Here is a 13496-nt window from a genome sequence, read left to right on the forward strand (position 1 = left end):
TCAAATGACTCAGCTAGAGATATTCCTGGAATTGTGTATATGTGTGTGTAGAACTGCATATGTGATGCATAACAACCACAAAAATATGATTCGGCATATTCTATTATTAAAACTTTCATACATTACCTGAGCAATAGTTCTATCAGGACACCAGGACCTAATAAGGAGGAGACGTCTGAAGCAGTCCAGAGATTGACCATAGCCACTTGGAACAAGTTCTTCTTCTGGATTTTCCTTATCAAACCAAATTTTCCACTGCTTTTCTGTCTGTGAGATCTGATAATATATTACAATGAGAGTATCATATTCCACAGGAGTCATCAATGCGGTCCCCTTTTTCTCATTCAAAGACAGACTGCGTAACATCTGTTGAAGACATCTCTCATGTTGGAGTGACCATATTGAGGCCAGTCTTCTATTGTGGCCCCCAAAAAGGGAAAATTAAATAGCAAAGGTGGATAAATGGTTAAATATGGGGGGGGGGGGACTGGTGAAAACTACTAAAACTATAGAATTAAAAAGGAGAAAAAAGATTGGAAAGAAAAAATATAGAAATTACAAGAAAAAGAAAAAGTTAGGCGAATGGGTGGAGAGAAGAGAATATAAGAGAAGTTCCTGAGAGATTAAGAGAAAACCGAGACCATACAAAGGAAGGAATATTACAGTATTTGGAAAAGTCAGATCTGCCAAAGGTACCAGAGGAGATTAAGGACATGTTCAATGAAGACATTAAAACATCAGAGATAACGGAGGCCATACAAAGACAAAAGAATAATAAAGCTGCAGGGCCGGATGGGTTGCCAGCGGAAATTTATAAAGAATTCCAGGATATACTTGTCCCAACGTTGTTGGAAGTCTACAACGCTGTGTTGAAAGAGGCGAAGACACCGTTATCATGGACGGAGGCTAACATTGTACTATTACCTAAGGCGGACACAGACCAGGTGCTTATACAAAACTACAGACCAATATCACTGCTAAATGCAGATTACAAAATCTTTGCCTCAATAATAGCAGAAAGGTTGAAAAAATTTCTTACATCGTTCATCCATACAGATCAAAACGGATTCCTCCCCAGAAGACAAATTAAAAACAATATGAGAATTATGTTGGACATTCTTGAATATTATGAAGTGCACAATGACAAACAGGTTGCACTAATCTTTCTCGATGCCCAAAAGGCATTTGATAATGTCAACTGGGAATTTTTGCACCAACAATTAGAATACATGGATTGTGGGGATAAATTTATAAACACGATCAGAGCAATTTATACAAACCAAAAAGCCAAAGTAATAATCAATGGTGAACTAACACAAAGTATTGTAATTCAGAAAGGTACAAGACAAGGTTGCCCCCTATCCCTCCTGTTGTTTATACTAACCCTAGAAGTACTAGCCAGGAATATACGTAAAGAGGTAAAGATAAAGGGACTAGAAATTAAAAAGGAGCAATTTAAGTTACAGGCCTTTGCGGACGATCTAGTGTTTGTGCTAGAAGATCCTATGAAGTCTGGTACAAAACTCATTGAGGAACTGACAGAGTATAGGAAAATAGCGGGTCTAAAGATAAATATGACAAAGACCAAAATGCTGACTAAAAATATGACATCAAAAGCAAAAGAGGAGTTAATGAAGAAATTGGGTATCCAAATTGTCAAAAAATTTAAATATCTTGGTATACATTTATCTGTGAGGTGTGTGACCATCAAAGAAGACAATTATACCAATCTGATTAATAAAACTAAGAAGGATCTAGAAAGATGGAAAAACCTACAACTGTCCCTGATGGGCAGGATCACAGTTATAAAAATGAATATATTACCAAAATTTCTTTTTTTATTTCAGAATATACCCATTGAATTAGAAAAAGGTGTCTTCAAAGATTTGAATCAATTGGTTTCAAAATTTATCTGGCAGGGAAGAAAACCAAGAATAAAACTTAAGGCTATGCAAGACACTAAGGAAAAGGGAGGATTTGGCGTACCAGATTGGGAACTCTATTATACTGCGGCCATATTAACATGGCTAAGGGAATGGATAATGCTGAGAAATAAAAGATTACTCAAATTGGAAGGTCATGACCTCCAAGCAGGCTGGCATGCCTTCTTCTGGTATGAAAAAGGATCTGCACACAAATATTTTAGTAGACATTACATTAGACAATCTCTGTTAATAATATGGAACAAAATTAAACATGACCACTATACCAAAATACCTATTTGGCTATCTACGATGGAAGCATACATACACCCAAATTTAATTAACGTGGAAAATATAGTCACATATAAAGAGCTATTGAACAGGCAGGGGGAGATCAAAACTAGATCAGAATTGACATCACAAGGAATACAAGTAGAATGGTGGTCTTATTTACAGATAAAATCAAGGTATGCACAGGATAGGAAGAACGAAGGTATTGCCAAAGACTACACAATATTAGATAAACTGTTGATACAGACAGAAAACAGACTGATCAAAGTGCTGTATAGATTTTTGTTGGAATATAAACTAGAGGAAGAACATGTCAAAGAAACCATGGTCGCCTGGGCGAAAAATTTCGGTTACAATGTGGAATTGGCTAAGTGGGAAAAACTTTGGATACTTAATCAGAAATTAACATTGGCTACGGCGTATAAAGAAAATCTTTACAAGATGTTCTACAGATGGCATCTCCCGCCAGCACGGCTTTCTAAAATGTTTAAAAATCTGGCCCCAAATTGTTGGAAGTGTAAAAAAAAACACCAGGCACTTTCTATCATATGTGGTGGGTGTGCAATGAGGCAAAAAAATATTGGAAAATGATTCAATCATGGTTAGAACAAATGGTGGGAGAACAAATTATGTTTAAACCAGAAACTTTTCTCCTAGGCATAATACCGGAGGGGTTTAAGAAAGATACACTCTATCTAATTATACATATACTGACTGCAGCGTGCATAACCTATGCACAGCATTGGAAAAAAGAAAATACGCCATCAGAGCTAGATATAATCAGAAAAGTGTTGGCCTGTGCAGAAGCAGATAGGCTCACTTTGGAACTTAAAAATAAAGGGGAATCAGAATATTTTGAGGTATGGAATAGATTTTATGATTGGTATAAGTTAAGATGACAAGACTGGAACAAATGTATATATTGTGATCGAACAGAAGGACAGACAATGTATTAAGTAGATTAACTGTTAATGGTTGAAACTAGCTGTACATAATGTGAATATATGATCACCCCACTCCGCGGCATTGCATTGTTTTAAATGTAAAAACAATAAATATATATATATATAAAAGAGAAAATGGTTGAAAGGAGGAAAGAAGGAAAAGGATTTACTAGTAGAATGGAATGAAATTCGGTAAATATAACCAATGGTATATAGCCAATATGATGTGAGGGAAATAGATTAATACTATTAATTGTAGATAACTAAGTGAAATGTTTACTATAAAAAATTACATTTGAGGATATGTGTTATCGATAGTAAAACAGAATAATAGATGGAATTGATATGTTAAATTTGATTAACTAGGAGAGGGAAATAATGATATTGTTTATATATTAAGAAGAAATTAAATTTAAGCTGGAAAATGTGGAAAGAAAATAAGATGACTGAAATGTGAAATGAAAATATGATGTAAAATGAACTATGCATAACAGAAGGTGTAAAAGGGGAAAACCCGGACAACACTTTGTTTATTTCAAGTTTGTAGGCTAACTGTTCTGGAGATTTCGTGATGTTCTGCATGAGTGTTTTCGTGTTCATATATATATAGACAGCAGACCAATATACACCTTCAAGATTGCTATTCCTGTCAGCTTAAATGGCACTGTGCAGGCCCTTATCATGGGACAAACCCATCCCCTCTGCTGCCCTGGCCTGTGCTTTGCTAAAGAGCACTATCTCCAGTACAGCAGCAGTAACCTCTCTCCTGTGAGGGCAGCAGTTCTTGTGGCCTCCCAAGGCAAAGTAAGAGGAACACTGAGAGGGCAGTGATTTTGAGAATAGACTTTCCTCCTACCTTGAAGATTGAAGAATAGCATATTCTATACGGCTATATGGATGAACTTTCAAAGAATGTGACTTTAATTTCAGACAGCTTAATGAGTGACTCTGTGTGCCTTTCTGAAAAAAACTCCATCTTTCTTAGTGGTACAGGTCCTTACTCACTACTTATAGTCCTAGGGGTAATGAACTATAAGCATTAATACCCAGTGCAGTTTTATTTGCTCCAAAATATAAAGATGGGACTTTTATCCTAGATACACTTCAACAAGCATTTTATCAGCAAATTCTTACACTAGATTTAAAGAACTGGTTTAACTTTAGAGCATTAGCTGCATGCAAATAAGTTATTTAAAGAATATGCTTTATATCAGTGGTGAGATTGACATAGCTTGGTGGGTATGGCAGGGGAAGAATACTGCAAAATCCCCATTCCCTATTGATCAGCTGGGACTCAGGAGACAGAGAATAGATAGGGGCAGAGCCAGTCAGACGTGGTATTTACCAGTTCTCCAAACTGCTCAAAATTTCCACTATCGGTTCTCCAGAAATGGTCAGAACTTGCTGCATACCACCTCTGCTTTATATGCCCTTATGCCTTTGGATCTGAACCAAGGCTGGATGACTGGCTGGCTTGTTTATGGGCACCCTCACCACTAGAGAAGAAAGTGAAATTGAATGTGTAATAAAGTGTGTTCCGTAATGATCTCAGAACATTTGTTTCTGAAACATCAATGCTTCAAGTTTTACATTTGTCAGATAATATATAGCCGAGGCCAATTAACACATTGAAATTGAAATCCATTAAACTGTCAATTGAAATAAATTGCAAAAACAAAATATACCAACTCCTACTGGTACCTACTTGATCCAGGACATCTGAAAATTGTCTCAGCTTACTGAGTTCCACCAAATTCAACCAAGTCATATCCAGAATCCATTTAGCTGGCTTAGAAGGACAAGCTTTCAGATCCAAAGAAGCACCACCTGGAAATATATGATTAAAAGTTGAAAGTTTTAAAAAGTAAAGATTTAAAAAGTGGAAAACATTACTAATAACCCCCACACACACACATACACATACTCTTCCTTATTTAAAAGGGGTTCAAACACCTATGCTGTAGTTTAAGAATATGTTGCCTACTCTACATGAAGTTGAATAACATGTTAAATTTCACTTAGAAGCCTAAAACAGAAAGTCACAAAATTTGCAGATTGCAGTGTACAAGGCTTATCAGATCAACAGTTTCAACATTCACCCTGTGAAGTATCAGGTTAGTATCTCTAATTACTATTTTGTACAGGTAAGGAGAAAACAGCAAAGGACCATACACTAAGGATGTGATGTAGTTGCTATGACCTTTAATCAGAGTTAGGAACTCCTCATGTTTGACTTTGCCCCACTGCAAATCAATCTTCAAGGTAAGCAGCAACGTGAACAGAAACTTATGCTCCTCGTAAAGCCCTCGTGCAGCATATTTATACACTTCATAGGTCATATGCTCAATGATATTTGCTATTCTTTTGCTTGTAATTGGACTCTTGACAGACCTATTTGAAAGAAAGGGAGAGGATAAAAGAGTAATATAATGCCTTTAGGGTAAAGATTTTTAGAAAGGGTAAAAGTATACAGGAATAAAGCATTTTCAAAGCTGTACTTAAAAGTACTGAGTTAGTGCAAAAGCAAACAGAGTTGCTGAGACAAATTCAACATGACATTAAATACTGTTCAATCAATATGATCCAACTGACTAGGACTGTTTGGACTGCTGAGCGTTCACTCTTTCAGATAGATTGAAAGGTATTTTAGCTTCATACAATTGATTCCCCTGATCTTTATCCCTACTAGTCCTCCCTCCATCCCTCCCTTTTTTTCCTAATGCAGCGACCACTAAAGGGAGGTCCTAGTCCAGACTGCCATCACTTCATATGGGGATGGGATCTTCAGCAGATGCTTACTAAACGAACAGACAGGATAGGCAGAATTGTTATAGATAAGGCATCCCTAAGATATTAGTCTAAGCAATTCGAAAAGCCAGGGATCTGTAGCCCGTGCTGGGATGACAGCTGTGGCCAAGAGGTCTTTGCACAATGTTTTGTGCACCAATTGCACCCCTTCCATGATCTGGAGGCTCAACTTGCTGCCATTCACATCTTAGCCACTTCCCAATTGGATTACTGCAATGTACTTTATACAGGACTGTCCTTGAAGACTATCCAGAAGCTACAATTGGTCCAGAAGGCAGCAGTATAAGTTAGTTGGGGGATATACTTTGGTATTTTCATGAACATAATTATTTCCTGAGCTACTCTGGCTCCAAAAAGTTTCTGATTACAATTCAAGGTTCTAGATCAGTGGTTCTCAACCTTCCCAATGCCGCGACCTTTTATATGAGGTGACCCCCAACCATAAAATTATTTTCGTTGCTACTTCATAACTACAATTTTGCTACTGTTATGAATTGTTAAGCCTGATTCACTTAACAACACTTAACTTACAGTGATTCACTTGACAGATGTGGCAAGAAAAATGGTAAAACGGGGCAAAACCCACAACAAACTTCTCACTTAGCAACATAAATGTTGGGCTTAAGTGTGGGCTGGTAAGTCAAGGACTACCTGTATGTTAGGCTTGAACAAAAACAGGCCAAGAGGCGAAGGGTCTCCATTTGTCCCTATTCCAACAGGGCAACGTTTGCTTCTTAAGGATGTCAGAGAGATCCCCAACGGATCTCTCACCAGTGGGCAGCTCAATCGGGTCTGCCGACTGTTGCACTTTCAAGGGCGCCAGAGAGCAGCGCCTAACCCTAGACTTCCTCCGCTGCTCCCAGGAAGCTGCGGGCTGGGCCACAAGGACAAGGCACCTGCAGGGTCGTCGGAGAGCAAAACCGGATGTCACTCAACACGTTGCCTGGCTCATTCGCACATCTGGCTTTCCCACCTCCTTACCAGGCCCAGGAAAGTGGCGCAAAGAGCAGCCAAAATGCACCACTTCAGTGCCCACTGGGAAGCCGCCACTGCCACCACCAGCTTTCCTGCGCCAAGGCTGCCACCTGGCTGGCTTCTTCACCTGCTGCAATCGCCCACCTTTACAACCAGCTGAAGGGCGAGCAGCGCTGAGCTTCCAGGCGACGACTCTCTGGTGGCTGCATCCTCCCCAGCAGCATCCCCGAGGGCTCCCGCTTCTTCTCGCACTTCCTCCTCTTCTTCCAACCGGGCAAAGCGGACCTGCTTCTTCGTACCTTTTGCCGCCAAATGTCTACTACACCCGAGGGCCGCCGCTGCAGAGCTGAGCAGGCGACACATGACCGACTAATCCCGGAGCCAGTGGCAACTTGGCAGGCAAAAGGAGCGCCTTAAGACCACACTTCCCAGAAAGGACCAGAAACCAAGAGTTTACGGTGTGGAGGCTGTCGCTGCAAAATGCCTGCCTTTCCACACCGAGGTTGGAGAATGCTTCCATTGGCTAACATAAGGTGAATTAATTCCCCTCTCCAGTTATTGACTCTAGGCCCTGGAGGTCTTAGGCGATCCCTGTGAAAGGGTTGTTCGACCCTCAAAGGGGTCGTGACACACAGGTTGAGAACTGCTGTTCTAGATGGCATAAAACGGGGTTCTTTGCGGGATTGCCTATCTCTAGTGCTATCTACCAACTCACATGCTGTAGTACAATGGGCACACTTAGGATCCCTTACCTGAAACAATGTCATCTTGTGTCATTGGGTGGACTTGTGTCATTGAGTGGACTTAATAACAGAATAACAGAGTTGGAAGGGACTTAGGAGATCTTCTAGTCCCAACCCCCTGTTCAAGCAGGAAACCTTATACCAGTGATGGCTAAACATTTTGGGATCATGTGCCAAAAGCGGGGGGGAGCACAGGAGGGTCGTGCGCGGACGTGCCACACCTTTAAGGCTATGTGCATGACTCCAGCGTGCATGTGTGCACTCCCCCCCCCGCTTCCCTGAAACCTCCGGAGGGCAAAAAACAGCCCTATGGACAACCCGGATGTGACTTCTGGTTTATCCAAGCAGCCGTTTTTCGCGCTCCGGAGGCTTCAGGGAAGCCTCCTGAAACCTCTGGAGGGCGAAAAACAGCCCTACAGGCAACCCAGAAGTGACTTCTGATTTGCCCATAATAGCATTTTTTTGCCCTCCAGAGCCTTCAGGAGGCTTCCCTAAAGCCTTCAGAGCACAAAAACCGGCCCAACGCGCAAACCGGAAGTCCATTCCTGAACTTCCAGTTTGCGCATTTGATGGTTTTTCGCTCTCTGGAGGCTTCAGGGAAGCCTCTGGAGGGCAAAAAACAGCTGAAAAACAGTCCAAAGTCAGCTGGGAGCTGACAGGGCAACACCTGGCATTCCCTAACAAATGCCATAGGTTCGCCATCACAGCCCTATACCATTTCAGACGTATGGTTGTCCAATCTCTTCTTTAAAACCTCCAGTGTTGAAGCACCCACAACTTCTGGAGGCAAGTTGTTCCACTGATTAACTGTTCTCACTGTCAGGAAATTTGATCTTACTCTTGGAGCCCCAAATGCATCAAAAAAACTCTTAAAGTGAATTGCAGAGGAGTTCTGTTTGCAAGCATTAGCACAACTAGGAAAGTCTCACAAAGCATTACATGTTCAGCTTAACATGTTATGTAAATTAAATCTCTTTCTCCACAGGCGAAAGCTAGGATAGGAAGATAATTAATTGGTAATTCAATAATTGAAACTTATAGTTTCAGTTGCTTAAGTTGCGCGGCCACATAAAATTTTCACAAATAAATAAGATCAAGCTAACACTAAAAGAGGTATTTGCATAGAGATCGGCTTGTTAGTAATTCCTGTCTTTCACTCTTTCACTTACTTGCTTGTGAGTTACTGGAAATGTTATGTGAAGCACAGTTCTCCAATATACCACAGACAGACCTAATCTCTATGTTCCAAGCCCATGCTGGATGGGAATTTATGAGAATTGTAGTCCAAAGTATGGAGCAAAACTATACTTTTGATTCATTAGACTATAAGCTATGCATTAGACTGACACATCTCCTTCAGCTTTATTATATATATATATGCTTCGAAGTGAAGGAAACAATATGCTCAGCATTTAGACATTTCATTGCAAAGGCAAAAGCAGTTACTTCTGCCCACTTTTGCATACAGGAAGAATTTGCTCTTTCTCCCGGGAAATTATTTCTGACTTGATGCTTTCCAAACTCTTTTAATGTCCAATCCCTCTAGGGTACTTATTATATATTCTGCTTCCTCTGAATTATTCTCTCTTTCTCAGGCCCTTTTAGAGAATGCAAGCTGAAGTTTTTGAACGCAGATCAGTGCTTCCTATGTCAACACATAACAAAAGAGAATATTTCAATTCTGCGTAGGAGTTTTATTTATTAAGCCTCCTCGTCTCTGAGAATAAAGTCCTTGGAGAGGCTTAAGAACGATAATCAGAAATATACTTAAAATGAGATCTCATTAGAAATCACTAAAGAAAAAGCTACACTATCTGCTACATTTTTCTTCTCATATTCTCCAGGGCAGGATATTCTTTCTTTTTCCATCAGCCAGATGACTTAAGGCTACTGTAAGGCTATGTTCCTTGGCTCTAAGAAAGAAAGACTGAAATGGTGCTATGTGTGACAGAGAAGAAGAACTTTAAGAGAGCAGAAACAAAAAGTTAGACCTGAGACATGCATGATCCCACCCAGTGGGCAGGAAAGGAATTGCTGCTTCAATGTTTCTTTTCTTCTCCAATATCCTCTAATATCCTTCCTTTCAGTTTCATTCAAAGCAAAGATTATTACACTGGAAAGCTGCAAAGGACTCTACAATGTTTAGAAAAATTGAGGCATTTATGAATATTAAATCATAAAGAAATGAACCGATGGCAAAAATTAAAATGGAAAAAGATACTGTACATATTTAGGGAAAATTGCTGTGTAGTAGACCAAGTTTGTAGAGCCAAGAAATAAAGTAAGAGGTATTCTGGATCACATTTTGTGCACATTCTTCCTTTCCCACTGTCATTTATGGTCAAACATTTTTTATGCCTTAAGTACTGCAGAACTTCTTCTCAAACTATGAGATTAATGATATGGGTTTGCAGATTCTAAACAAGGACGGCTATATCGCACCGTTTCAGCTGTCTGAAAGCTGTGCCAATTTTTGTTAATCCAGAATGTGAAAAATGTGAGATAATCAAAGTTACCTTGCAAGCGAAAGATCAAACAGGCCCAAAAACTGCCGAAGTGAAGTTTGATACATGACATTTACCATACTCATCTCCGTTATCAGAAAATAGAGAATGCTGCCTCTGGTAGCAACTGAACAAAACAAGATTGGATTGGATCAACAGAAATGTAAAAACCATAGCAACTATTACATCTGTAATTATAAAACCTCATAATGACAATTAATGTCTGATAAAAAATAGCTAAACCTGGAACCATTTTCTATTTAATTAAGAAAAACAGATATCTTTCCCCTCACCCCCTTGTGTTTACTACATCACTGTACTGTATTTATCTGCATATTCAAAAAACTGCAATATCAGTTCCAAATGACATCTCTTTCACTGTTATTATTTACCACTCAATAAGAGGCATTCTTCACTTACAATAGGACTCTCTTTTTTTGGAAAATTTTAGATGTTAGAGATTTATTCCCCTGCACAGGTAGTTCTCGACCACAATTCTATCCAAAATTTCTGTTTTGGAAAGAACTGAAAGGCTGTAAGTCGAGGATTACCTATCTTTAGTCTGCTAGTGACAATGGATGAATATTGCAGTTCTAAGACCCTCAATCTAAGCAAGATAGTTAAGTGAGTTTTGCCTCATTTTACAACCTTTCTTGCCACAGTTGTTAAATTAAGCACTGCAGTTGTTGAATCTGCCTTCCATCATTGACTTTGCTTGTCAAACGCCAGCTGAGAAGGTTACAAATGATAATCACATGATCCTGAGAAAGTGAACTGTCATAAATACATGTCAGTTGCCAAGCACCTGAATCTTGATCATGTCATCATGGGGATGATGCAATGGTCATAAGTCATTTTTTCAGTGCCTTTGTAACTTCAACAGTCATTAAATGAAAGGCTGTAAGTCGAGGATTACCTATCTTTAGTCTGCTAGTGACAATGGATGAATATTGCAGTTCTAAGACCCTCAATTCTCCTTGTCACTTAATTTCTGTGGATAAGGAAAGTTCCAAGGAAATTGTCATTAACTTCTCACAACCTCTCATATAAAACTCTCACATCTTCCTCAATATAGGCCTGGGGCCTGGCTAATTTTGATTTTAATATATTAAAGTCCAAGCCATAACTACAATTTTGATCTTTAGTTCAGGAGGGGGAGAATAATCTCACCTGGCCTGTATTCCTCCCGAGCTGAGTTAATCTGTACTTCAGTCTCAACTGATGTTTGGAGTTTCTGGGTCACCTCTTCTGCTGTTCTTTTTGTGTTACTAAGTACAATGATGAGACTCTCATCTTCCACCAGAGAGCCTTGTGTGCTTGTCAATCGATACAGCAAGTTATCTTCCAGTTCTTTCATCTTCCTTTTGTTAGCTGTCACATCTTCTATAAGATCAGTTCGCTCTTTCTCCAACTCCTTTTAAAGCATTTCATAAAGTCATACGTCAGTGTAATGTATCGTTGAAAGCAAGCCAATTAATACATGCATTTATAGTATAGTACCAATGCATTGCCAAATTGGTAGCCAAAGTATTATTACCAAGAGACATTCATTCATTATCGTTTGTCAATTTCCTATGATGTTCTCTGCCCTTGATTGCATACCCTGATCTAGGGCAGTGGTCACTAGCCAGTGGTCCATGGAGAAAATTTTCTGCAGAAAAATTATTTGAATTTTTTATATTGCATTAAATACTATTTATCTTTTTAAAAAACTTATATTAGTGGTCCATGGGATTTAAAATTATAAATTTAGTGGTCTCTGAGGTTCGAAAGTTTGGTGACCCCTGATCTAGAGGACTACACAGAGCAGGGGAGGGAGGAAATCATATTCTGAACTGCACCCAACCACATTAAGATTATCCAAGTGAGCACGGTTAGATTCTTCCTATTCAGACTGCAGCACCCAGCCTGTCACCACTACAACTTTGATGAAAGAGCTAGGAGCCAAAAATAGGGTGGGTAGAAAGATGCTTGGAATTATTTGATGCATTGGAAGCATACTCAGCATGGGGCCTGTAAGTATCCCATGGAACCCACTACCACATGAATTTTTCATTCAGCATATACTGTAGATCACAGGATATAACATTGATTACTACATTAAGCGGATTTAAAGATGAATAATTCAACATTGTTCATGCTTAATGTTTCATATGTAGTGTCTCCCCAGATGGCATGCACAACACTAGTGCTATCATTAGGAAGAATGAGGTGAGAGTTTCAGGCAGGGATTGTGAATGTTTTAAAAGGTAGCAAATATTGCTAAGATAGGGTTTTAACAACTTATATTATGCTGTATTTAGGTCTATAAATACTGTAGGTAGTATAGCCTGGATAGAAATAGTTAATTTAACCCAGGTTCTGCTATCAAAAGTAACATTAGTTTATATCTAATTCTAAAGCTCTTTTATTGTGCAGAATATAACTTAAATATGAGCTAAAATTTCTTCCCTGTAAAAAGAGTGACCTATGGCAGTCTGTAAAAAAAATGTAATTGGAGATTATGAAAGTAATTTAGGAGAAACATGAGATTTTCTTTGGAAAAGCAATTATAGAAAATTTGAGCATTAGTTTTGAAGCACATGAATAAAAAATCCAGAAAGCAATGAGAAAATATTCTATTTGTTTTAATTGGTTTCTATTTCAAACTGGAATGAAAATAGTTGAGAAGAAGACATTTTCCAGATATAAATACATGTAATTACAAAGTTTCACTATGTGATCTTATGTCTAAAAGTTTTTCCTCTCTGGACAATAGAAGCTAATTTCACCTACAACATGAACAATGTGTCAGGCCTGCCACACTCTCTATTATTTTACTATGCTGTTTCATTAGTGTAGTAATTGGGAGGGGGAATAGTAAGGAGTAGAATTGTAGAATGTGTTTTTGTCATTCCTTTCTAGAAGCCCAAGGTCATTCTTTGTCTCTGCACCTCTGTACGTGACCGGAACTAGATGGGTGGAAATGCCAGCGTGGCAGAGGAAGATTGGACCATGTGATGAACGTGTGGGTGTGGGGGCAAGATATTGAACTTACAACTGGGTGGGAATCCCAGGAAGTTTTCAGATTCGGGATTCCCACAGATGTGCCAACATGTCTGTCTTATTAAATTGGAACTTTAAGGATAGCTCTGCCTTGGACTCTGATTTAATTCTGCATGATATTTGGAACGCTGACACAATGATTTTACTATTATATTCTGAACACCACCATACTCATCTTATCTCACTATGTAATATGCCTTACTAAATGAGATACCTAAAGGAAGAATAAAAACTAGAAAAATGGATTTAGCCTTTTGCTGGCAG

General features: G+C 39.0%; 1 protein-coding gene across 1 annotated transcript in view; it reads right to left on the reverse strand.

Annotated features, from left to right (window-relative positions):
- DNAH5 (dynein axonemal heavy chain 5) overlaps positions 1-13496 on the reverse strand; it is a 142226-nt gene that overhangs the window by 19305 nt on the left and 109425 nt on the right. Inside the window, exons 66-70 of the mRNA XM_081952749.1 lie at positions 11358-11601; positions 10200-10314; positions 5358-5548; positions 4863-4984; positions 127-276 (exon numbers count right to left, since the gene is read on the reverse strand). Of these exons, the coding sequence (XP_081808875.1) occupies positions 127-276; positions 4863-4984; positions 5358-5548; positions 10200-10314; positions 11358-11601 (822 nt within the window). The remainder of the gene's footprint in view (positions 1-126; positions 277-4862; positions 4985-5357; positions 5549-10199; positions 10315-11357; positions 11602-13496) is intronic.

The sequence above is a fragment of the Natrix helvetica genome (genome assembly GCF_964273705.1).
Source record: "Natrix helvetica genome assembly, chromosome: 4".
NCBI lineage: Eukaryota > Metazoa > Chordata > Lepidosauria > Squamata > Natricidae > Natrix > Natrix helvetica.